Below are 26,402 nucleotides of genomic sequence, written 5' to 3'. Positions count from 1 at the left end.
AAAAAAATTAATGAAAGAATTCAGCAAGTTCATATATATAATATATATAGTTAAGTATGTAAGTGTGCATATGTGAGTATAAGTCCCCTACTCCCCTTGTATCACATTAATAAATTCACCAACAGATGTTAAAAAGTGTTTCTGTAGGTTTCTACAAAAGGTTAGTAATGTGTCTAATAGATTAAACATCTACAATGTAAACAGAAAGACACTCAGTGAACTGTAAAGCCTCAAATGTGTGTCTGCTGGCCACATCCATCAGGATTGTTTGGACAAAACCAAGAGAAAGAGGGAGGGAGAAAGATTCAGGAGAGGAGGGTCTTGGAAAAGAATGGATTCTCTTGAGACCAGTAGGAGGAGAGAGGGAAAGAGGGAGAGGGGAGGGCTGATAACTACATCTGGAAGTTATTTGGAACAAGAGAGGGAGGAAAATAGCTGATTGAAAGGATAGAAAGTCAAGGAGAACCTGGAATTAGTCTTTAGGGTAGAGGGAACTCAATAACAAGCAAACAAATACTTTAACGTTATTTGGTTATTAGAAGAATACGTGAGAGAAATGATAGGAGTCTGAAGGATTTAAACAACAAAGAAAGGAAAGCTTCTGAAGAATTCTGTATCCGACAAAACAAGACCAATATTTCAAGCTTATCACTTCCCAGAAGACTTTATGTTTTTTTTGCACCTTGAGAAGAGTCATTAACAACTAGAAGAACTGGAGGAATCACATCTGTGATGTAGATAATATTGATCTATGAATAATTAAAGCAAGATCTCATGACCTTCATCACTACGAAGCAAAAAGACAATACAGGAAGCTTTGGAGTCAGGACAAAGTGAAATCTCAACTCTGTTCCTGGAAACTTTTTCATTGCCAGTCAGTCACTTTTTCTGTCTCCATCTAAATCAAGGTAAAGCGACTATTTGCTTCATGTTTAATTTTAATTTAACAATATGAAATATAGAGATTTGTGTACTGTTTATGAATCACTTGATCAGTGCTGAATCAGACTGGAGAAATCGATGACAGATTTTATTCAATATTATGTGTTTATGCAAACCAGATATTATTAGAAAAAATTGACTTAAAAAAAGAAAGAGAGCTTCAAGCTAATGTCCCTTTTTTCTGAGCATTTACAATCACAAGAAAACTAAATGTAGGATTAGGTTTCTATTTTCCCATATTTAAAAAAAATAATAATTTTAATTCACATATGGTACCAATTTCCAGAACCATTACTGACATAGCACTGCAATCAGATCATAAATCCATGCCTAACTCTGAGGGGGCTTATATGTTTACATTCTGGCCATGCATAATATACTCTTGTGGTTTCATGTGGACTGCATTTTGTGTAGCAAAAAGGGCAAAATAACCACCAACTTGATTGTGTTCCCTTTTGCTCATGGAAAATTAAGTGAAACACAGAATTAGTTGAGTTTATGGTATGAGAGAGGCCCTGCATGAGTACATGTTTCAGACGAGGATCATAATAGCTTTATAGTTATCAGCAGTACAGCACAAGGGTGGTTTCTTCCTGTCTGGGAACAGCACTTCCTCTGCATGTTACAGTTCAGGAGAGTGTGAAAGTTTGCACATGTTGAAAGAACACAGAATTCGTTTATCATCATTTGGTGACTCTATCCTGTCTTTCTTCTTTCATGCAGAATGTCTGTGTCACGATGTTGTCTCTGCTGTGTCAAGTACCTCATGTTTATCTTCAACCTCATCTTCTGGGTTAGTTCTGCTTTACTCTTCTGTCGAATAAGAGTTTGGCAGACTGGAACCATATTCAGTAGTACATGACCATATTGATTAAAAATGCATGAGTTTCTTTAACTCAAACCGTTGTTTTTAATGATATGAGGCTATTCTAATACATACGATTCACAAGTGTATTCTGGTTTTTATAAAACAGGGGCTAGATTATGGAAATATCTTAACTCGAATTCCTAATTTGTTTGGTAATTATGGTAATTTGACTTAGGAAACTTTTTCTAAATCAAGAATTAAGATGGGAAGTTTCAGTAATACAGCCCCAGTTCAGTAAACAATAAGTTATTACTGAGTAATGTACACAAATACTTTGTTGCCCTAACATCTACAATTCCCAACAAAGTCCAAACAAATTCAACTGTTAATTATTATTGTTATTGAATCATTCACTAGGCGAATCAGTTCATTGACTCACTCAAAATCAAACAAATAAACAAAAATTAAAAACCATGTCACTTTTCTCCACCTACGTATGCACAGACCACTGCTCAGCATAACATAATCAAGGATTAAAGGTTGGAACTATAAACAACAACTGTAAGACTTCACCCATGATTTACATTTTTGCCAAAAGTCATAAGCAGACTGTAGATGTTGGACAGCTGCAGTTGAAAGTGTTCACAGAAATCACGTAGTGTCTATTAAGACTATCCAGGTTGATATTTTGAGCCAATATTGTTCAATTTGTCATGTGTCTTGAATGTCTATGTGTTAGAAATTTCTAACGAGGCACATGTTTCTGCTAAAGTTTATTGTGTTCAGATTCAATGACTTGAAAGTCTGTTGAGGTGTGATGCTCCCTCTTTTATATGCATAGTGTTTGCAAAATCTGTTCAGAATTTTAAAGCCGTGTAGTGTACTCCAGCCTTAACTGTTTAACATGTAGAAAACATGTAGAAGGACATGCAATGAAGTAACCTAATATTCTATTAAAGGTTATGAAGGCCATGGAGGCCTATAACACCTGTCCCTCGGAATGACCTAAATCGCTTTACACTGATGGGAAGTGACTTCTCTGAACATGATGTACTGTTATTTTCTTTACCTGTGCTTGTTTTTGCAGTTGGGAGGATGTGGTTTATTTGGTGTTGGGGTGTGGCTTGCCTTCACACAGTCAGAGTTTTCATCTCTGCCACTGTCCTTCCCTTCACTCTCCGCCGCCAACCTGCTGCTTGTTGCTGGGGGCATCACCATGGTGACAGGGTTCCTGGGATGCCTTGGTGCTCTGAAAGAGCAGAAGTGTCTGTTGATGACGGTAAGATACCTGGTTCCTAGGGGGCAGTCAAGGCCTAATGGTTACAGAGTCAAACTTGTAACCCAAAGTTCGTGGGTTTGAGTCTCAGAAGCAGCAGGGATTGTAGGTTGGGGGAGTGTGTGTGTGTGTGTGTGTGCACTTGGATGGTGCATCGGGTATCGGACACCATACTTGTCTACATCTCATGCCACTTTTTGTCACTTTCCTTACTGACATCAGAAAAACGTATGCACACTGCCCAGAGGACAATGTTCATTCAAGTATCATCTTCATCTCAGATGTTTCTGATTTCTGAAGTATCATGTGACACTGAAGACTGGAGAAAAAAGATATATATATACATATGTAAATAAATAAAAAGATACTGTATTTTAATTGTGATCAAATTGATTAATCTGATTGTTTTTAAGGTATGTTTGATCAACTAATGCAGCCTTCCTGGGCATAAAAGACTTATTTTAAAAATCTCACCAACCACAAACCTTTGAACTGTAGTATATTTGTGATATATAATGTAATTTAAATGACATAATTTAAGCTTCATGTGCATTCATTTAATTATTTTGAGTATAAAAGATGTTCATTCAAGTATCAGCTGTATCTCTGATGTTAGGGGACAGTTATTTAATTTGTCTTAGAAGCAGAAGAAGAGAAAGTCTCCAGTTGCGCTCCTTTTAATCTCATTGCTGCGCAAAAGAAACAATGATGATATTAAAAAGATTTTGTTTGTTATTTTTCTTTCCTGAATGGGTATACTGTCAGAATACACCATGTCGTCTATATTGTTGTCATTCATGTGGTCTAATAGTTTTTTCTGGTTCTTTCAGTTTTTTGTGATCCTCTTGTTTCTAGTCCTGATAGAAGTGGCACTGATTGTGGTTTTGAGTGTGTATCATGAAGAGGTGAGAGACTAATGTCTGAGCCTTGCAAATATTTCAGCCTTTCCTTTCAGGAAAACACGTTGCCCTCAACTTCCTGTTTATCTGCTTCTCTCTCTGTTTTGTCCATTTAGTTGGACAAGAAAGCCAAGGATGACCTAAAAAAGGGAATGAAAAAATATCTCACAAATGAAGGGCTAAAAACATCCTGGGACAACATGCAGAGAATTGTGAGTTGAATTTATAACAATCACAAATATGAAGAAGGCTGAGATTCTTCAGAGTGAATTATGGATTCTGCTTCCTTCAGTTCAAGTGCTGTGGCGTGAGCAACCACACCGACTGGCACAACAAAACGTCCAGTGGACAACTTCCCGAATCCTGCTGCAGGGATAATAATGATCGCTGCCAGCACTGGGAAGAGGTCAGATCATATCTGGGGTCGTGGGGTTTGCTAAGTACCACACATTCCTTAATCCCACCAACTATTGGTAATTGCAACCATATGCTTAGTGTAAAATGAAAGCCAGAACAAACCCTACATACATATTTTAATGCTCTTTGTTTTATGTCTCTTTTGTGGTTTTTCATGTTAGAGTCATTAAAAAATGACAAAACTATTAAGCAGCATAACTGTTAATAATGAGAAATGTTTCTTGAACAGCAGATCAGCATATTAGAATGAGTTCTGGATGATCATGTGATGCTTAAGACTAAAGTAACGGCTGCTGAAAAAATCAGCTTTGCCATACAGGAATAAATAAATATTTAAATTTGATGTCTTTTTATTTATTTGGTAGTCATATTATAAGCGAAGATAATGTACTTTCATCAAATCATTATTGCAAAATAAACTCTTTTAGGCCATTTCAGGGTTTATTTTGTGATAATTAGCAGCTGAACGAACCTTTTTATTCTTTGTTTATTTTTGAATGTGTCTTAGCCGTGCTATGAGAAGGCCAAAGACTGGCTCCTGGCTAACATGACCTCAGTGCTTGGGTTTGGAGTTTGCATTGGAATCGTTCAGGTACATTGAAAAGCATGTTTCTCATACAGTCTGATTATTATACAATCGCTGCATGCACTCAAATATAATTTGACTGCATTTTCTTCCTCCAGATTCTTGCTTTGGTGTTCTCCTTGCTGATGTACTGTCAAATCCTACGAGCAGAAAAATACATGGACTGACCCTACCTTTGCCCCATTGTGCCAGGGGCTCTTTAAAACATAATTCTGAATATGTAATAAATGTTTAAACAGACTTGCCTATTAGAGATACTGGATGAGATATGCATGTGCACCTAAATTATGCCGTTGCACTTAGGAAGAAGATGAATTTCAGCTAAATTAATTCACCAGGTAAATGCCTAAATAATTAAAATGTACTTAAGAAAAGATTATTAAATGAATATAAAGTGAATGTATACAGTAGGTGGAAAAGTAAATCCTAATATTATTGCACTCTTTGTTAAATACCATACTCTTATAACTGCTTGCGATGAACTTTTGATCAAAGTTAATTTCAATTAAATTTAAATCAAATGTTATATGATTATTGTTATAATAAACCAATTATCTGTACTATATTAATGTCTGTATTCATGTCTATTAATATATTAATGTCAATACAACTAAATAATGATGCAATACAACAGTAGATGATTGAAATCATGTATTTTTGCTATAAAAGTCACATTAAAAAATGTAGAAACATCCAAATACAAAAGAATAAATACATCAGCAGAGAAACCATATAATCAAGTAGTGTCAGTATCCCAGCTGGCTGGTTCTTGTTCTTGCTTTCCTCACAGAGGTCAGGCTACATGATCCAGAGTTCATAATGAACAGATTTACTGTAAGGTCAATGACTGAGGTCAATCACACTCCAGAACCTCATCCAGTTGTGCAATGTTCCCCTGTGAATGAAAACACCAAAAACAGTTTACTTGACAACTTGGCCTGGAATCTGGAAAATGCTAAAAGTAGACAGTAAAAACTGCTCACCCATCCTCCATGGCTCACCACCCATGGTGCGAAGCTCTCCATGTAGCGTTCAGCAAACCCCGTCAGACGCTGAACTCCAGTGGCCGTGACCACTCGTCGAGACACATCCATGGTGATGGCGAGACGCCGCAGCGTAGGGCTGACTGGAGCCGGAGCGGGGGGCTCTTCACTCTGACTGGCGTACATGTCAAGGAGTTTGGCAAAGGATGGGTAGGAGAGGCGTGTGAGGGTGGACCGCAGGAAGGGACTGGCGTTTATCTACAACAATAAACACCAATTAACAATGATAAACACAAAGTAATTAACTAAAAATAACCATAAACAGTCAAAACACTGCTTATTTCAGAAAATCTCTATGACAAGAAGACAAGAGCCATTTTAAGAGCAAAGATAACTCTATATCCCAGCAAGACAAGTCAAAAAACATTTTCAAGCATGACAAAATAAGGGATCGTTACCTTTCCGTTCATGGCATCCCCCTCTGAAGTCAGAATCTGAACTAGCTGTTGAACCACAGCCTCTTTGTCATTGCCTGCGATGAAAAGAAGAAGTGTAACAATCTCGAAACAATACAAGTAAAGATCCATTTCTGTTCAACAGGTCTGTTTAGTATTCATCTGCTCTTGTTTTGATATTCCACTGTAAATTGAATATCACACAAATTATGATAAAATTCAAATGCTTCACACATTAATAAATGGTTTTACATGTACCTTTAAGTGCAGTTGGCGCAGGCTCTGGTTTAACAGGCGATTTCTTTTTCACACTGTGTTTCTGTGCAATTCTGTCCAGAGTTTCTGCTACACCGTCATAAAACTCAGGTGGATGGGCTGAGATAAAACATATCACAACATATCACATCCACGCATACTATCGTTCCAAAGTTTGGGGTCAGTAAGAGTTTTTACAGGTAGGTTGGGGGCTATATTTTACATTTAGACTTATTTACACTATTAAAAGTGTTGGATCTTAAACATGGCCCAAGTTATAAAAAACTATTTAGATTTATGACAGAGTATTTATGTGCCAAATACAATCCTTCCATGTTCGTATAACATCCAAGGAGTGTGTTTTTGGTTGTGAGGGAAAGATAACCTTTTTCAGCGTTACGTGAACAGTGGACGCAGTTTGTTTTTCTGGGACAGCAAATGACAATTGTGTGTGCTATGTCCCCTTTAAGGTATTTTAGTCTGTTAGAATGCAATGAACTGATCAAAAGCAACAGTCAAGCCATTTGAAATTTCACAGAATATTTATATTTCCAATAAATTCTGTTCTTTTGAGATTTCTATTTAGCCAAGTATCGTGAAAAAAAAAAATATAAGCAGCACAACAGTTTTTATTGATATTAAAGGGGTCATATGATGCGACTTCAAGTTTTCATTTCTCTTTGGAGTGTTACAAGCTGTTTGTGCATAAATAAGATCCCTGAGGTTGCAAAGACTAAAGTCTCAAATCCAAAGAGATATACTTTATCAAAGTTAAGACTCTAAAACAGCTCATTTACACACACCCACATGTCTACGTCACTATGTGGGAAGATTTGCATAATGCCGCCCAAATGTTCACGCTAAGAAAGAAGGCTTGGTTCCAGCAACACAGTTAGTGTTGAAGCAGCCGTGTCAGGGAGATGCTGTGTGTTTCTAGGTGAAAGCACTTCATTTGGCCTTCTGAAAGATTACTTACAACAGAACAGCAAAGTATTTTATGGACAACCATTTTGGGAACCTAGGAGAGGAGGTAATTCTGACTTTTCTACGACAATCTGGCGCTTCTGAATCAGCTACTGTAAGTATGTTTTATTATTAGTATTTGATATTGACTGTTCAAATGCAGAGTTTTGAGCGTCACGTGTGTGTGCACACGCACATGTATGTGTGTGTGTTTGTGTGTGTGTCTGTGAGACAGACAGGGTCACACAGTGGAGTCAGCTTTCTTAACCGTCCGTGGCTTGTGTACCAAAAACACATACGAGCTTCATCACTGTGTCACACCACTCTGTTCGTTTTTCAAGCTTGAACTGATGGGAAATCTAAGGACATTATTAACGGTTTTTACATTTATTTTGAAAGATGAAGCTCGTGATTATGGAAAGGGGCGTTACATTTCCGATGAGTGCTTGCAGTGTTCGGCCAATGACAATGCACTGGTCAGTTGGCCAATCAGAGCAGACTGTGCTTGTCAGAACGAGGGACTTAGTAGAAAACAACATGATTGAGAGAGGCATAGAGGACCTATAATAATGTACAGTATTTGAAAAATAATGTGTTTTTTTTTTTACATCAAAGCATGTCAACATATTCTGTTACACCCAACACAAAATAATAATCTTTAAAAAAAAACATCATGACCCCTTTAAGAAATGTGTCTTGAGCTGCAAATCAGCATATTAAAATTATTTCTGAGGATATTGTGACACTGGAAACTGTCTGTTGATTGCATTGCAATCACAGGAATAAACAACATTTTAAAATATATTAAACTAGTAAACCTTTACTTTATACTCTAATAACATTTCATAATATTGTTGTTTTTAGAGTATTTTGGAGAGACTTCTTTAAAAAAATAAAAAAATAAAAAAAATCTTACCAATCTTTTTGAACAGGCATAACAAGACAATCTAGAAAACATTCTTAACAGACTCCTATGTCTCAACTTCTATATCAATAAAACAAGTTAAAGAAATTATTTTACATCTGAAACTTACATGGTGAAACAGAAAGATCCTCAGGTTGTGGAACATCTTTTAAAGGCAGAGATGCTGGGCGCGGAGGACGAGGCTCTTCTTTTTTTAATGACACTTTTTTGAGTATATCAGATATCTTCAGTATTTTCTTCTTTTTCTTCTTTTTGTCTCCCGATTTTCTGTCACCTTCCTCTTCAGATGCAGAAGACAGTGGTAATATCTCTTCCTAAAAGAAGATTTCTCATTAACAAGTAGTTCTAAAAGGCAATGTTAAAATATACTGTTAAGAAAGAAATTAAATTAATTCATTTTGGAAATTTTTAATACTGAACCCATAAAAGCTTTTAATTAGCTTTGCAGTTCATGCACCAGATAAAACAAGAGCAGGTTTCGGTCTCTACAGATATGGTCAACAGTGTGTGCCTGTTGCACATCACATGTGTAGGCAATGCATATTTATTTTGGCGCATGTTACTTGCTATGTTTATTGTTCATATTCTTACCTGTTTGGTAACATTTGCAACCATTTTTCTTTTTTGAGTTATTTTTTTTTTTTTTTTTAATTTTTTTTAAATAAAGGACTACTCTTTAAAAAATTCTAACATTTTTATTTTAATTTGTGATTAAATCTATGCCTATGCATATTTCAATTTGTGCAATTTCAGTCTATGCAGCCAGTTATTAGGCCTTCTACAGCCATCTAGTGGCCATTCATATTTCATGTAATTGCTGCAAATTTTGCAGTTTTGACTTACCGGAATTAATATATTTTTACTGAAGTAAAAAATAATAATAATAAATAAGCATATTTTACATTAAGGTCAATAAAGTAATTTTAGAGGTAAAGAAGTAAAAAAAAAAATCACAAAACGAAATGCATACATTGTTTTTACTTAAGTGAAAATAGTCTTACGACATTTATTTAAAATAACAATTTAAGGATCACACCTGAGACATTTGTACCCAATTTTGTCCACGAAGGACTCATTAAGGGCTGCTCTATGAAGGATGCTTGAGGGTTAAAGGTGTTGATTATCAAAATAATTTGCAGGTTTTTCTGAAGCCACATAAAATGAGCAAACAGAGCAAATTATACATATGATTTTTTTGACAAAAACAAAAAAGCACTGTTGCTTTGCATCATAAAAAAAATTAGTGATTTTTACCTCTGTTTTTCTGGGTAAACTGTGTGATCCATTTGTTGATGGCTTGTCAGACTGGCCCGGCTGACTCCTCTTCTCCAGGGTGTTGTTTGGAGTCGGGTCAGAACTGCTGTCTTTCTTAGCACGCTGGATCACAGATGAACGGGATCTCAGTCTTCTTTTTATTAAATTTTTAATTCCATGTTTCTTTTCCTCTGCTGCACTGATCTCCTCATCCAAAGAGTCCCATCCATTTGCATCTTTCTTCAATTTATCTTTTGTTGAGGCACTAAAAGGAGAAGGGTCATTCCATTTTCATGTTAAAAACTTTTTTGAAGATTTTCCTTTAAAGATTGGTTTCGCCCAGAAACAAAAATTCTGTCATCATTTACTCACCCTCAAGTTGTCCCAAACCTGTTTGAGTTTTTAGTCCCCATTTTAGACTTTTGTCATACTATGAACTCAGAGGGGAGCAGTGAATCTTTGGTTGCCCACATTCTTCAAAATATCTTATTTTGTGTTCAGTAGATAAAAGAAACTCACACAAGTTTAGAACAACTGGAGGGTGAATAATTGATGACAGAATTAACATTTTTGGGGTGAACTACCCCAATTTGCATGTCCATATAATTAAGGATAACAAACTGGTTTGGTCCAAGATTAGACGACTTGACCACTAAAATTATTAATGATTGACAGGCGAAAAGCATGATTAATCTTTCCATTCCAGCTTCTGTTATTTTTCTAAATTAGGTTAAAATGTAATAAAATATTTTATGAATAAAAACTCCTGGACAGACTTCTCAAGTGTCAGGCAGATAAAACGATATAAACTGAATTAAAGCGTCCAAAAAAATATGCTTCAGAGACAGGTCAGAGAGATTAGCTATAATAATCTCCGATGTTTGCTTATAACAAATATATAATTGTTTATGTTTGTGATAATAAGTAATACAAAATTAGTCATTTTATTTTGCATCATTACAGTGTTTCACTGTGAGTGTGTTTGAATTAGATGTGTCACCTGTATTTGTTTGGGTCGTTGTACTCTCCTCCAATTCTTCCAGGCCTCTGTCCCGGAGGCATCGACAGAGAGTTACGCAGAAAAGACTTGAGCACCAACCGTGTCTCCGCTTCGATCTCCAGGAGAGAGGAGGAGGATGAGGGGGAAGCAGGCCTGACCACATCTGCCATCGCTGAGAGAGAGAGAAAACTAAAACTCTTTCAAATGTGAGGGCACTTTCATATTATGCAACAATAAAATACACCACTCCAGAATTCCAATGTTCCTCTGACCAAATTTCCACAAGAAAACTAAACCAGAGCATCAACTCAAGTCAAGACAAACTTTTAATTTGAGGTCAATGTACACTTTGTATGTTTAAAGTTCAGTGAAGAATTCTGCATTGAAATAAAACCAATAATCCATCCTATCTTTAAAGAGAAGTGAGTTACTTTTACAGAACTTCGATTCAAAGTGGCTACTTGAAGGAAGTGAAAGTACAATTACAGAAACATACTTATGAGCTATTTCTCACTCAAGCATACAAAGACATGGAATGAGAGCTGGAAGTTCCAGTCCGTTTACCTCAGTTTACCTCATTTGATCTACGTCATTAATAGCTTTTCACAAACATGATAAACTCAGCACTTCAACATAAACAAAAAACGTATTGATTTTATAACATTATTATTAAATCATTGGGGTTTTTTGTACCAACAGAGTATCAACTCTGTGTGAGTGTGTGTGTGTGTGTGTGTGTGTGTGTGTGTGTGTGTGACAGATGCACCCATTTAGCAGAAAAAAAAGCAACTTAAATAAAAGGGAAAAGTTTTAGCCCACTGATAGATATTTGTTCTTTATTTTGTTTAATTAAAAAAAAAAAAAAAGACTTATTGTCTTCATGGTTATATATATATATATATATATGTGTGTGTGTGTGTGTGTGTGTGTGTATCTCAAACAATTGTCATCAGAACATCAGTGACGGTCCTTTGAAAGCATAATATCATTCCAATGATTCCTCTCATTCACTATGATAATAACTCGCTCCTCTGCTCTACAGGTTATTACGACTCATAAGAACTTGGAAGTTCCACTGTACGTATGCAATTGTGTTCCTCTCATGCATGCCAGTGCAGTTTTTTACAACTCAGAACACTTGACATGTTTTCAATTGTTTGTTACGTGGTCTGAAGTTACCCCATTTGTTACTTCCCTCCTTACCCCATTTGTACGAGACCCTGTCAATTTATGTGACATAATTATTTTTATTATAAAATGAGCTTTATGTTAAACTTATAATAATGAAATTGGAATAATTATGAAATACTGTATTCTGTGATTAATGGAATTATTAAATATACCTATAAAAAGTACTAAATGTAAACCTGAGGCAGTCTAAACGTTTACCCAATACCATAAAACCCTAAAAAATTTTTAAAAACAAACAAAATTCTAACCAGCTTCCATCTAAGGCATGCAAGTGTGGATTTCACAGCAGAAGCGGAAAAAAAAACCCATAAATCGATTTCTGCTGTAGTGACATGTTTATCACTCACCACACATTCATACATACTACAGTGTATTTCAAAAGAGGAATTTTCCTCATTGCAAAACAGACTGTCAGACTGACACATTCTTGACCAAGCTTGAATGGCGCTTTATACATTATTGACAAATGATGCGCCAAAAACAATGTCCTTTATTCTATGACTGTGAAGTATAACAAACAATTTCAAAGTTTCTCAGTGTCATCAGGTGACTGTGGCTCCCTGCTTCTGTTTTTCACACACTGAGCACATGTAGGGACACAATCCTTTACTCTAGGGTCGTAAAATCCTCTTAGTAACCTTGTCAGACCTTAACTTAAATCCCAGATCAGAACTTAGTACTAACCCAACTTTGTAGATGTCTAGTTTGTCTGTACATAACCTGACTAAGGGTGATTATTACTACTAAACTAACTTAGTAGCCTACGGTAAAGTTACTTCAGACAAACTAAACATCCTAGAAATGTATTTATATATGCGGTTAGAGTGGTGGGCTTTTTGTGTGTCAGTGAAATGTCAAGTTAGTAGGCCTAGCACTAATGTGTAAATGTATAATTGACTGAAATGAATTACTAAGATACATAAAAGGAATCCAGGTGCAGCCTATGGATGTTTAAACTAATTCTGCCACACCATATTCAATGTATCTTGACATATATGAACAACTTGTGATACTCTTTTTATGACACACTGTAATAAAACAGTTGTGCTACAGTAACTTACACCTGAATTTCAGTAACAGTCTGAAGAGGATGCAACTAAAACAACAGACCGTCTTGGATGAAATCAAACATCATCAGAAAATAGCTGTCTTAAAAAAGTAAGTTAGGATACTCGCTCATACCTGGTAAATAATGTCACCTCGACGTCCGAAGGAATCAGTTGAGTGGCGACGTGTTAAAGTTGAACGCAACCAAATGCATTGACAAATTCAGTAGTATTTAAAACAAGGACACTAAAAACAAAACAGCTCCGCGCGACACAGACTCAAACTGTGTCAAAATTCAGACGAGTTTAGTCGCTTGTGTCTGATGTTATTGGAGAGTTCAGATGTAGGTCAGATCTCACGGCGAATCAAATCAGATCTGAAGCGGTGATTCATATCGGCGTTATAGATACGATACCGACAGAGCTTCAGCTTCTCCACCGGTTTCACTGATACCGCGTCATTAATTTGTCCGTCCTACGGAGTGAGAATGACCGACTTTATCTGCGCGCACTGCGCATGTCTCTGAGGAGGACCAGGGCGAAGCCATTTCCCAGTGGAGAGGCTTCAGTCTTGCAGTGTGTTGAAATGGTACAGTTACAAGTCAAGACATAAAATAAAATAAATCATTTGTTCCATTGGCTATAATTGTCCTATAGCTATTTTACTCTTAGTTTTGATGTTACTTTGCTATTTTAAAGTTATTATTATTTTTTAAAGTGTAGGCTACATTTGTTCATAACGTTAACTTCCATATACATGTCTAATGTTTATTTACTGTTCACTTCTGTCAGTCTTGTATGCTGGTGTTGAAGACAGATTTCTGTTTTGACGAATTGAATGTACACTAAAGTAAAACAAATGCAAAAAAATAAAATAAAAAATATAATAAAAAAAGAAAAATACACTGAAACAACTGAAAAAACAATTAAAGCACTCGGGTATGTTTCACCAAATAGGGTTTATTTTCAGACAAAACAACAACAACATATTTCTCAGCCACTGAGAATAGAGAGTTATTTGGTGACTGGTTCTAATAGCTACTATACTGTCGATAGGCTCTTGGTGATAAGAAAGTTGGGGAGCGTTTGTCCACTCTCAGCCCCCCCCAAACCGCGTCCAGCGTCATCTGTAAACCAGACACTGGTACAAGGATTGGGAGAGACAGAGATGGACGGTCAGACTGAGAAAAGCAAACATAGTAACATGTTATGAAATCAATTGTTGAGAAAGTATGGATGAGCATTGATAGAAAAAGGTCAGTCATTATCAAAAAAAAAAAAAGCATGCTGAGAGCAATTCAGGCTGACAAGACTGAAAGGGAGCAAGAAGAAATTCAGATTTATGTGAAACTAATGAGAGATATATAAGTTTGCAAACATTCTGGGTTAAGTACCATTGAAAGTCCACACAAATTCGAAAGGTCACAATGTTGTTCATCAGTAAGAAATTGCAGGTACAGAAAATATCAGTAAAGACATTAAACTAAAATCTGTAGTTACCACAAAAAAGCCTCTCAGCACCAACATCCTTCATCATTTAAAGTTAACCAATTCTCAGGCTTTTTTTTATATTTGTACATTCATATCTGTCCTCTTCTGTGAAGTTTCATCTGCTCTCTGATGTCTTACCTCAGTTATTTCCTCTTTAGCAGAGATGATATGCTCTCGCGTCTGCACCCTCCTTCACTGGCTCTCTTCATCTTGTCTGTCTTTATTTAGCTGTGCACTCTCTTCTTTCTGCCTACCCTCTGACCTGTCCTGACTGCTTGTCCCTCTCTTTGCTCCGCACTCCCTCTATCCCTTGCTCGGCCACCCTATCAGCTCGAAATCACTGTTCTCCTGACCGTGAGCCAATAGGGAGCAACACAGCTGGGTGAGGCACTTCCTCTGTGACAGGAAACCAGCAAAGAACTCTCAGAGAGACACACACACATAGAGATTGGTGGACTCAGAGCTCAAAATGGCTACCCCTCTCTGAAAAAAAACAAAAAAAGATTTTGTGGGCATTAAGCAAAATTAAATGGATCTGAATTGTACTAATTGTGCATTTTCAATGCTATAATGTCCTTTAAGCACAGTCTAAAGACTCCCAGTGACCTAACCTGTGTGCTAGAATAATACTTTTGTTTATTAGGCCAACCTGCCATATGCACAATGTTTTAGTCATTTTGAATTAGAAAAGGATCTGTCAGATGAGGATCGTTGCTGAAGGAATATTCAGAAGTTACGCTAGATAAGCAGCATTCATGCACAAGTCTTCTGAGCTTAACTTGTTATGAACCTGAAATATAATTTTAACATCTAAACAAAAGTAAACTGCATCAGATTTTGCATCTTTCACATTCAGCTGTTCCAGGGAAGTTTGCATGAGAAACAGAGGATGTGTTTATCCAGTTGAGAACCACAGGCCAAGACTGTGTGCAGAGGGCAAGAGATGAACAGATAGAGGGAGGGGTAGAGATGGAGTGATGAGTTTGAGGGAGGTTCACATGTTCACACAGACTAGATAACACATGCTCTGATCGGGACTCGTGGGAATAGAAGAGACGTGACTATTATAGTGACCTCTGCTCATATGAAAACATTTGCGTGCTTTGCCTTCCCGGTCTCCACAGCTCATTAACATCGGCCTTAATTAAACTCATCAAGTGTAGTGCACCGGAAACCTGGAGGATAAATCTCAGATATGGGCAGAGTCTGACCTCTAAGCGTATCCGGAATGGCATTGTGAGTGGCATGCCATGAGAAATTCCAAGGACAAACGGCAAATTTGGTTAAACCAAGTTTCATTTGAATCTCTCCTTGTTTATTGTATACACGTTTATAAACATATACTATATATTGTCTATATATGTGGTATGAGAAAATATCTTATGACATCAAAGTTATTCATAACTCCTGTACTGTCTGAGTCCATGTGAGAATAACTTTGTCAGAACATTATTTTCAATGGGTGTGGTGATGTAAGTAACAAAAACAGGAAATCCACCAGCACACAGGCAGGAAATGCTACTGTTCAGTGACAGTACTAAGTAAACAATCCAAACGGCCACTAGTAAACCAATTTACAGTTACTCTAGAGACAAAAAGATAAAGATGAGAGGAAATTAAAAAAAAAAAAACATAGAAGAATGTTCTGGATATTCACCAAGAATGAATACAAATATCTGCATGATAAAGAGGGAAAAGACAAACAAACACAAATGCATGTTGTTCTTTTTCACTGTAATATTTTTATTTCAATGTTTAGTTATTCCACAAAATGGTTTACACTAAAATGTTCACAGTTCTAACAATAAATACAGTAACATGGTCACTCTCTCTATCGCGGCCTCTCTTTTATTTTCACACACATTCAGACATACAAATCTACAGTGAGTTCATGGGATCTGGCAGGAGAGACAAAAAAACTTATGAATGTTACAGAGTGGTAAAATAAAACAATAATCAAATCACAGTAATGTCCATTTAACAATGTACAGTAATAAATCATTAGCTTAAATTTCCATATATTACACATGGTCGGTTGTATGTTTGATTGTCTTTGCAGCCATTGGCAATAACGTATTTTGATTGTCATTGGCTACAGCCATTTATTTTATTTATTTATATTGTTTTTATTATTTTGGGCTTCTTTGTGCACTTGAATGATTGTCATTTCTTAGCTTGGGTGTAAGCTTGATTGTCATTGGTTTCTCCCTGTGGTGACTGATAGGCTCATAACAGACTTTCTCATAACAGTCATTTTCAATGCCATAAATCTACACTACTGTTTAAAATCTGGGGTTAGTAAGTTTTTTTTCTTTTATTCAGCAAGGATACATTAAACTGATCATAACTGACAGTATAGACATTTATAAAATTACAAAATATTTTTATTTCAAGTAAATGCTGTTCTTTTGAGCTTTCTATTTATAAGAGAATCCTGGGGTAAAAGGTACCACAGTTTCCACAAAAATATTAGGCAGCACATATTTTTTTAAATATTGATACTAAGAAATGTTCCTTTTGATGCAAATCAAAATTTATTTTAAATTGTCAAATATATTTCATAATATTTCAGTTTTAACTGTATTTTTAATCAAATAAATGCGCCCTTAGCATAAGAAACATTAAAACTTTCTAACAATCTTGCCAAACCCAAACTTTTGAACCACAGCTGCAGCAGCTTTAACCATCCTCATTTTTGGTCACATGCAGTTTATCACATTGATTTTAAGTGGCACATCAATTAAACAACAATTGTTTTTGCATAAACATGAGGCAAGGTTTTGGCCTCAGCTATTTTGTACTGTTCTCCAATAGCTGAGAACGTTAGCTGGACTAGTTTGTGTTATTGTCTGGCCTGGTGCTGACTAGGCCTATAACTGTGAAGATCAAAAATGCTGGAGTCCATTTTCTTATCTGTCTGTGCAGATTTGTGAGTTTTTTTTTTAATATATATATTATTATTATGGCTTACATAGACTGCTTCCCTGATGTGTACATAATCTAAAGGGTTTCCTGACACTTTTTTTTGTTAAATAATTTGCTCAAAGTTGCTGATTGAAGCTCTGCTGGTTATGTCTGATAATGATAAGGTCTGTTTTTACTGCAGTCTCGTCCAGTACTGACTCAGACCTTGTCCCAGCTCCTGTTCGACGCCTTGAACTGAAGTCTGCCCTGCTGCAGAAACACCAGGAAAGAATCCTGAAAGAGACCCACCTCTGATGACTAATTTGTGACACAAAAGAAAACCACAAAGCAGCTAAACCACATTCACACACTCATTCCTCATGCAGTGTTTTGGCCTGTGGATTAGAGCATTAATATGCAGTGTGAGGGTGGAGTACGTTACAAAACGGTACGCACCTGTGTTAGCGCTGGCCGTGGGTGGGGGAGGGAGGTGGGGAGAGGTGTAAGATGAGGAGTCAAATTTACGGGAAAGAGGGGGGAGGGCAGAAGGAGAAGGAGGCAACATGCAGGAGTAAGTTGGAGTGGACTGGGAGGGCAAAGACTAAAGGAGAGAAGAGAAGAGAAAACAAAGATAAAAGATTAATCTCATTTCAATTAGAGTATCAACAGTTTCAGTAGTAAAATCAGTGGAATGCTTATTATGCCAAAAAAAACACCCCATATAAGTTTATTCCAGGGTTTTTATTATGTTGTTTTACATCAATGTGCCACAGTCCTATCAGGAAATTGATGGTGTGATGCTATGATGTAAATGAAAAGAGTGCATGAGGTCATTAAATATGATGAAGTTATATTTGTTAGAGAGGGGATTTATGGACTAAATCTGACCTGCTGAACTGTAAAGCTGCTGTAAACGTGCAAGTTTTTTTTTTTTTTTAAACTACAGCAGGGTGTGTATATTCCATCAGAAACACTAGAGGGCGCTTTTAAGCTATTTTAAATTATTTTAAATGTCAGGAGGACTCATGGTTTTACCTTTCAGTTGTGTAATATGTGCGTGTACTAGAATCTTTTTGTCTGCATTATTTAATATTGTAGAAAGCACTTTGTATTGCATGCTTTAAAGAAACAAAAGGCTGGTGCTGTTATGTTTGAGAGAGCATCATTTTTTTAATGACATTAAAAACAAATGTCTAGATAGAATAAATAGTTTATGTTTTACATACAGGTGACTGTGACGTTACTTTAAAACCGCAAAACACCGTTTTGAGTAACCGCTAAGTGCATACGTCAAACAAGCACCCAGAAATCGTTCACCCCTAAATTAAAAATCATTATATTTCCCCCTCGCGGCGTTCAAAAACTGCATGGCTTTCTTTCTCGAGTGGAACACAGTTTAAGTTATTTTGAAGAATATTGGTAACCAAACAGTTTTGTTTACAAATAATTTCCCATTGGATTACATTTTGTTAGACATTTAAAATATATTATTTTATGTTCCGCTGAAGAAAGAAAGTCATACAGCTTTTAAACCACGTGAGAGTGAATAAATAAGAGATTTTTTACATTTGGGGTGAACTATCCTTTCAATACACTGGCGTTTGCAACATAAAACGTTTGCTTTTGGGCGCCACTATCAGTATTCTGACTGATTGATATTAAAAAAATGACCAAGTACATTATTTAATGATGTAGAATTACATATCCATTTGTTAAGGTAACTTGCCTATTAAGATACTATGGTAGACTGCAAGAGAAGGTCATCGTGATTTACCTGCATACTGGAGAAGACAGACAGAGAGCTATAGCCTGAAAGAGACGAATCACTCCGACTGTGCATTGAGCCTTATATGAGAGAACACAAGAGGATAGGAACAATTCATTATTATTATTATTACTATTATTATGCATTATCACTGCTTTGGTATTTAATTAACTTTGGTAATACTGTATATGTAACAATCATGGAAATATAGAACTTTGACTTTTATATATGAATTGTGGACTTTGAAGAAAGAATAGTAACAAACAGTCCAAAGTGAACAAAAACCATTTTATTATGCATGAAAATAGGAGAGAAAGTAGTGGACAAATTCAGTTGTCAAATGTTTAGCAATATTGTGAAGTAAGTCATTAAAGAAGATGTACCTGAGCTGTTGATATGATGGGAGTGATATACTGGGGAGGTGAAGGACGTGCTCAGGGGAGTATGTGTCTGAGGACAGGTACTGGTGCCCCCTGATCTCCTCTGGTTTCTCAGCTTTTCCTCCCTTCTCCACTTAGCTCTCCGATTAGAGAACCATACCTGTCAATCACCCAATATGGGTCAGACTCAGTGCATAATGGACAGTGTCTTTATGTATTGTTTAAAGGCACTTCAGCAGTACTACCATAAAATCTCAAAGAAGATCATTGAAATATTTCACATTTAACAAGGCAGTACCTGAATTCTGGCCTCTGGAAGATCAATCTTTGCAGCCAGTCTCTCTCTAGCAAAGACATCTGGGTAATGAGTCCTTTCAAACTCTGTAAAACAGACTAACATTTAATACAAGCAGAAATGCACATTTTAAATTGTAACAGGATAGTTTACCTAAGAATGAAAATGTTGTCATGTAGTTCCAAACCCGTGTGACATTCTTCTGTAGAACCCTTTGGACCCCATTGACTTTCATTGTGTGGGCAAAAAAACACAGGCATTTTTCAAAATATCTTCTTTTGTGTTCCACAGAAGAAAAACATTATACAGGTTTGAAACAACTTGAGGGTGAGTAAAAAAAATTAAACACAACATTCATTCTTGGGTCAACTATGCTTTCAACTGTTTAGAAAAAAGGGAAAGACACAACATGAAAGTATAAGAAAGAAATGTGGAAGCGTAAAAGATCCATTATTTACAAATGCAAAAAGCAAAAACAATCCCACACAAATACATCCTCTCTAGGACTGAGATTATTTAGCATGGAAAGCTCCGTGCGAGCCAGCGCTTTGAGGCACACCTTTCTCCAAGGCATCGATCTGCTCCTGGGTGAAGCTGGTGCGGTTCCTCTGCAGCTTCCTCTTTAGCTGTAGGTGTAGCTGCGACTCATCCACCTCATCCCTCTCTCCCTGCACCACTCCTTCCCCTGCTCCGGCCATCTGCACATTCAGATCTTCCACACAACCATCTGAGAGAAAAAAAAAGCATTCAACTTTAGAGAGTCTTTTAAGAGTGCTGCATTTCATTGTGCAAATGTGTGTGTTATTAAACAGACAGAACTGTCTCTTTGAGGACTGTGTAATTGTAGTGCACCGCATCATCTTGTGTTTGACAATTTGACCTTATTTGTGTACGTGTGAATAAGCAGCAACTGTATTATGGGCATCTAATTCTGTGTCTGCTTGCTTTACTTCCTCCTTCCTGTAATGAAAGCGAGGATGTCAAGGCCAGAGACTGCCATGTTTGTATGTGGGTGCACATGTGTGCTGATGGTGTAGCTGTTGGCTCCCTCTGTTTGTGCTCAGTCAAGTATAAGAATTGCTGGTTCACTGCAAAGCTGACTTCACAAACGCAAGCACACATACAGCGTAGATTCACACACAGAGGTGCTCCACTAATATATAAAGATATCATTCAGTAACGCTCACATACCTGTTCTGTGTTGGGGAGTGATGCTGTCGGCCGGGTGGTACCAGTTGTTTGGGCCGGTCCAGCTGGAGCCGTTTTGTAAGTTCAGCATGGTTAGGTTGTCATACATCAAATGTCACCTGTGAGAAAACACCGGCCCTCTCCTTCTATCATCCAGACCACTCCAAGCCTAAATGAAGGACAGCAGAGGTAAAACTGTGGAAAAAAAAGCTACTTGGAAAGATCAGATAAATGAAATTCAGAATTTCGGCTCTTTTATAGTACTTTATTCTTTGGGCCTATGTTGTGTCACCAATTTAGTATTGCATTCCCATGTCTTTAATTATTATTATTATTATTATTATTATTTTAATAATTTGAAAGCTGATTATGTTGATGTTTTCTAATTGAGAATATAATGCAATTTCATTTTTTAAATTATTAATGATTTAATTTAACAGTGGTAACTTTCAGGTAACTTTTCCTTGTTTATTTTATTCTGTTTTAATTTTCTATAATGGTAATTTTTTGGCCTTTCTTCAGTCTTTGTTCGCAATGTCTCCTTGCTACAGTTTATTAACAACTGTGTCCATTTTTATGAACAACAAATATTGACACAAAAGCTAGAATTTTAGCATTTTTTATAAAAAAATCTAGATTTTAGTATTGTGCTAACACTGTTATTATCATATTCATACATTTTTAAAATAATGGTCTATTCCATAGAATATAATAAATTTGTCATGACATTGTTGTCCTTTCAGAAGTTAACTTTCAAAATGACAAGTTAAAGTCCATTTAATGTTATCCATTTATATTATGTTTTATGTCTATCTTGGAATGTCAACCCTGTTTTGATGATTTTCTATAGTAAAAATTACACTTTAAAATATCTGAATTTAAAAGGGTTTATATCTTAAAAAACAAACAGAAAATGTCCCATTAAATTACAAAATATCCACCCTGTTACCTTTCTGAAGGCATAACTACAACCAGCATATATTCAAATGTATGAATCTTTCTTGAGATGACACAGTGCAATTTAAATTAAAATAAAATATAAAAATTTACTTAAAATCTAGATAAAACTAGCAATAACAGAATGACCCATCTGATGTCAATAAAGTATCTAATGATTGTATTTTAAACTCTCTTTAGCTATGTATCTCTCTATGTACCTGTCACAAGTACACACACATACACACACACCCAGTTCATTACACACACACACACACACACACACACAAACATACACACAGCAAGTAATTAAGAAGTACAGAACATCTAGTCTGACATCGTCGTACACACACGCATGACTGGAGAGAGTAATACTGTCAACTAATGTTAACAACAATACACACAGACACACACACACGCACACACACTACACAACACAACACAACAGAGAGACACACACACACACACCAAGAAAACAAAGAGATAATTATAGATACACTGCACAAAATCGCACACAATCCACATTTTCAACTACAAACTCATTCTACACATCAAAAAATACAAAAAAATGGTGGCATGAAGCCACCAACTGAAATGCAAGTATATTTATGTAAAAAAGAAAAAGAAAAACAGCCAGCACCTGCACTTAATTTCTAGAGCAGTGTTCAAATAAATAAATACTGGTGAAGAATTAGAAAAAAATATCACTGGTTCCATTGATAGTTCTGCATGTAAAACTACTAACATTGCTACTAAAGAGGCCATCGTCATTAAGATCTAGCCACTGAAATAACCTAGAAGCACTTGCATAATTACATTTGCATTGGTTTTGAGAGTAAAACATGGCCCTCATAGGCAAAGAATGATCTAGAACATGAGGAGAAACAAAATACAGAGAAGTGACATAGTGGAACTATGTAAACTACATGAGATAAGATATCCCAGGAAATGAACAGTTAAATATTGATACAATCCATATACAAAGGCTTCTTTATGTATAATACATGTTGTCATATCTATATAATAAAATATTCAATGAATTTATAAAGTATAATAGTAAATGAATAAATAAAAAATAAAGCAATGCTGACGAGTATATAGACATGTTAAAAGCATTTGCACTAATTTAAATTAACTAGTTCAGTTAATTAAATATGACTTTGTATGACTCTCAAGCAAAGACAAATAAAAGCACATTTAAATTATTAACATTTTGCCTTTGGTGGTGTAACACAACATATTGAAAATGTCAAAGGTCAAGTCTTCAATAACCTTTCCACAATTAACCAGTAATGTTCCCAAATCTATTTAGTTTTTCCAATTAAAAGAGTCATGAATCTGTTAATGTCTCGATCGTTGTGTCGGCAGTGAAGGCAGGAGACTCACCTGGTAGATGAATGAATTGTAAAAGTGGTCCACACTTGCTCAGTGTCTCTATCACTTTCTGTTCATCCCTCTTTCCTTCTCTCTGTTCTCTTGCTTTGTTAATGTTAGACTGTGTTCGAGAGAGAGAGAGAGAGCGAGAGAGAGAGAGAGAGAGAGAGAGAGAGACAGAGAGACAGGGTGCATGGGAGGAGAGGAAAGGGAGAGAAAGATGGAGAGAGTTAGACAGGGCGAAAGAGAGGAGGCGAGGGAGGGGTAGTGGGCTACAGAGAAATGCATCTGCAGGCACTCTGGTCCTTGAAGCAATGAGGGAGAGAGGGAAAGAGAGAGAGAGGGATGACACACAGAGTCAGTGTCAGTGTCAGGTCTGGACTTAATGCCAGGAAAAGGGGTGATGAAGTGAGAGAGAGAGAGGTGGAGGCAAAAAAAGACTGAAAAAGAGGAGACGTGAAGCTATTTCTAAAGTATCAAAAAGGCAATTAACTTTTTTAGGTAATGACTTCCAAAAATGGCTAAAGAGCTGTGAGAGAGCTTCAGATCATGCACCTGCTCTGATGGCCGGCTCTGCACTGCTGTGATCAACACCAATGTAAAAAAATTAAAAAATTAATTTCATTATTTTAATGTGTTCCTGTGCAATAATCAAAACCCTATGCTGATCTAAATAAAATGAATATATGATTTATCATAAAGTACTCAAATTCATTTCAGACATGAAAATTCAGCTTTGCCATCACAGAAATAAATTATTTTTAAAAGCACACAGAAACAGAAAACAGTTTTTTAAACAATATTGCTATATTACAAATAAATGCAGCCTTGGTGAGCCTAAGTGTTGATCTATTATTTATATACTTATTTTAGTATTTTTTTTTAAATGGTATTGGTGCCATCTTTTCCCCAAAAAGAACACGAGGGTTAAAAGAAAGCAATTGAAATAATAATAAAACACACAAGGACACATATATAAGCTGCCGTGCTGAAAATGTATTTTGATGAACAGACCTTTATATTGTTGAATTTTTAAACAAGACACAATTTCACACATCACTCTGTTCTCTGTACGATCCATGCTCGCTAGTACCATTACATGCAAACATGAGTAGACACTCTCAGACTTGCATGTGAGGGCCTCTCTACTGCTACACACACACATCAGAGTGTATATTCAATTCAATTCAATTACGAAATGCAAATCGTTGCAAAGCAGCTTTACAGAATATTAATTTTCTACAATATATTTAGTAGTAGCTTATCAGTGGTGACTGTCAGTTAATGTACATATGGCAAAAAAATATAACTGCAGTCCAAGATTATGAGATGCATTATTTAATTGCTTGGCCAAAGAGATGTCTTTAATCTAGATTTAAAGAGAGAGAGAGATTGTGTCTGAACGTGTGGCATGTTTACCCTCCACTGTTCTTTGTGACAATCCCAATGCTATATTTGCATATTTTATTGGATTAACTTAAAAAACCAAAGAGCCTGTGAGAGACACGTTAAAATATGAGAGAAAAGCTGAGGGAGTGAGAGACTTGAAGGACTCATACAGTAGACTCAGCCAACAGTACTTACAAGCATGACAATTTTGGTTCAAGTTAATATGAAAGGTTCAACTTAGGCAAATAAATATGAGGCCTCTTTATGCTCACTTGAGGTAAGGAGAAGTATCAAAGTGGTTTTGACTACTTCTTTTGGTTTTAGACCTAGAATCAGTCAATCATGAACTATTTTGTTGTGTATTGATGTTTCTTTTTTATGCATTCCCTCTAAGACAGTGGTTCTCAACCAGGGGAGCAGGAGACACAAAGTTCAAAGTTATTTATATTAACAAAATCTTAATTTTAAATACCAAGAAAACCTCACTAAAACCTGTAGAATGCTATGCTGAAATATTTTTTTGAGTTTGTTTATTTATTTTTACTACAACAGAAGTACCAAAGATACACATATCAGCTTTGACAGGAGGGCCTTCAAATATTGTCTTGGACAAAAGGGGACCTTTAAGACAAAAAGGTTGAGAACCACTGGACATTATTTTTTCTGCTGCTAAATTGGGTATAAATATTATGCAAAGACTTTAAATGAGAGGGTATTATGTCAATAAACTGAGTTTAATGATGGGGTCAGAGTAGATCTACACACATCTTAAAAGGATATTCTTCTAAAAATGCACATTTTTGTCTTCAGTTACTTACGTCATGCCTTTCCAGACCTGTATGAATTTCTTTCTTCTGTGGTATGCAAAGTTTATCAGAATATGCACACTGCTCTTTCTATAAAAATGAAAGTAAATGGTGACTGAACGAGCTGTCAAGCTCCAAAAATGACAAATATTTTATTCTGTTGGTCTGCTCAGAGCTATTATATTACGTCAGAAGACGTGGAATACAGTGCAAGAGTCACGTGGACAACTGTTAAGTTACTTTTATGGTACTTTTTGGTGAGTTCACAGCCCCATTGATTGTATGGAAAAGAGCAGCTCAAGCATTCTGAAAAACATATCTTTTTGTATTCCAGAAGAAATAACATTACAATGATGTACAGAAATAACATTACAGTAAATGATGACAGAATGTTCATTTTTGGGAGGTCTATCTCTAATATGACAAGAACCATCAGGTCAGCGGACACCATCATGGGACAAACAATGCACAAGGAGTTTTGTGAGGTACACGCTTGATAGTGAAGGAACTGAAACAGAAAGAGAGAAATAGCAAGACATAACGAGGCCATGGATGTATCCTTATAGAAAAAACCAAGGAAGGGGGACACGGAGGGCACGAGAAAGAGAGACAGAGGAGGCGGAGGAGAAGGAGGGTGCCAGCTTTATTTATTTCCGGTTGACAAAATCCTCCGCTCTCTTCCTCCTCCCATACCTATGTCTCCCTCTTTGTCACTTGTTCAGAGGATTCATGGAAAAAGACAAAGACACAGAAAATAGAAAGAGGATTTAAACAGAAATACAGTGAAGATGAAGAGCATCTTTCTCAATATGGATTACATCTTGAGGTAGTTACAAAAGTGAAGCAAATGAGAACGGATCCTAATAAAATGTTG

The 26,402-nt window shown here is 36.2% G+C and overlaps 3 protein-coding genes across 6 annotated transcripts; 1 reads left to right on the top strand and 2 right to left on the bottom strand.

Annotated features, from left to right (window-relative positions):
- The first annotated feature begins 404 nt into the window (after positions 1-404).
- Positions 405-5,493, top strand: LOC132149205 (tetraspanin-4-like). The gene is made up of 8 exons (XM_059558221.1): positions 405-908; positions 1,666-1,735; positions 2,838-3,029; positions 3,857-3,931; positions 4,042-4,137; positions 4,218-4,331; positions 4,851-4,934; positions 5,027-5,493. The coding sequence occupies exons 2-8, from the start codon at positions 1,667-1,669 to the stop codon at positions 5,093-5,095; spliced, it is 699 nt and encodes a 232-aa protein (XP_059414204.1). The 5' UTR covers positions 405-908; position 1,666; the 3' UTR covers positions 5,096-5,493.
- A 71-nt stretch (positions 5,494-5,564) lies between these two features.
- Positions 5,565-11,329, bottom strand: bcl2l12 (BCL2 like 12). The gene is made up of 7 exons (XM_059558214.1): positions 10,764-11,329; positions 9,764-10,028; positions 8,619-8,823; positions 6,625-6,741; positions 6,370-6,443; positions 5,912-6,169; positions 5,565-5,823 (listed from the first exon to the last, which is right to left on the bottom strand). Exons 1-7 carry the CDS (start codon positions 10,931-10,933, stop codon positions 5,782-5,784), a joined length of 1,131 nt encoding a protein of 376 aa, XP_059414197.1. The 5' UTR covers positions 10,934-11,329; the 3' UTR covers positions 5,565-5,781.
- A 6,121-nt stretch (positions 11,330-17,450) lies between these two features.
- Positions 17,451-23,765, bottom strand: LOC132149204 (paired box protein Pax-6-like). Of its 4 annotated transcripts, XM_059558218.1 has the most exons (9): positions 23,346-23,765; positions 21,027-21,192; positions 20,395-20,562; positions 19,989-20,063; positions 19,839-19,921; positions 19,544-19,700; positions 19,170-19,240; positions 17,852-17,996; positions 17,451-17,689 (listed from the first exon to the last, which is right to left on the bottom strand). In XM_059558218.1, exons 2-9 carry the CDS (start codon positions 21,130-21,132, stop codon positions 17,589-17,591), a joined length of 906 nt encoding a protein of 301 aa, XP_059414201.1. In that variant the 5' UTR covers positions 21,133-21,192; positions 23,346-23,765; the 3' UTR covers positions 17,451-17,588. The 4 variants fall into 4 exon arrangements, with proteins under 4 accessions (XP_059414201.1, XP_059414200.1, XP_059414203.1 ...); XM_059558217.1 differs by having other exon boundaries at positions 17,451-17,996; XM_059558220.1 differs by lacking the exon at positions 19,989-20,063.
- Between the last annotated feature and the right edge of the window lie 2,637 nt (positions 23,766-26,402).

This window comes from Carassius carassius, chromosome 9 (assembly GCF_963082965.1).
Source record: "Carassius carassius chromosome 9, fCarCar2.1, whole genome shotgun sequence".
Classification (NCBI taxonomy): Eukaryota; Metazoa; Chordata; class Actinopteri; order Cypriniformes; family Cyprinidae; genus Carassius; species Carassius carassius.
This window is presented reverse-complemented; position numbering and strand designations above follow the sequence as displayed.

What these genes read in the sequence shown, in the direction of transcription:
- LOC132149205 (XM_059558221.1), top strand. Translation starts at nt 1,667, where the DNA reads ATGTCTGTGTCACGATGTTGTCTCTGCTGTGTCAAGTACCTCATGTTT. An exon ending in AGAAGTGTCTGTTGATGACG is followed by an intron (nt 3,030 to 3,856) that starts GTAAGATACCTG and finishes TGGTTCTTTCAG; the next exon opens with TTTTTTGTGATCCTCTTGTT. An exon ending in GCTGCCAGCACTGGGAAGAG is followed by an intron (nt 4,332 to 4,850) that starts GTCAGATCATAT and finishes AATGTGTCTTAG; the next exon opens with CCGTGCTATGAGAAGGCCAA.
- bcl2l12 (XM_059558214.1), bottom strand. Translation starts at nt 10,933, where the DNA reads ATGGCAGATGTGGTCAGGCCTGCTTCCCCCTCATCCTCCTCCTCTCTC. An exon ending in AACGACCCAAACAAATACAG is followed by an intron (nt 10,029 to 10,763) that starts GTGACACATCTA and finishes TTCTCCTTTTAG; the next exon opens with TGCCTCAACAAAAGATAAAT. An exon ending in TGCGCCAACTGCACTTAAAG is followed by an intron (nt 6,444 to 6,624) that starts GTACATGTAAAA and finishes TTTTCATCGCAG; the next exon opens with GCAATGACAAAGAGGCTGTG.
- LOC132149204 (XM_059558217.1), bottom strand. Translation starts at nt 21,132, where the DNA reads ATGTATGACAACCTAACCATGCTGAACTTACAAAACGGCTCCAGCTGG. An exon ending in CACTCCCCAACACAGAACAG is followed by an intron (nt 20,563 to 21,026) that starts GTATGTGAGCGT and finishes TTTTTCTCTCAG; the next exon opens with ATGGTTGTGTGGAAGATCTG. An exon ending in GATCGATGCCTTGGAGAAAG is followed by an intron (nt 20,064 to 20,394) that starts GTGTGCCTCAAA and finishes ACACAATGAAAG; the next exon opens with TCAATGGGGTCCAAAGGGTT.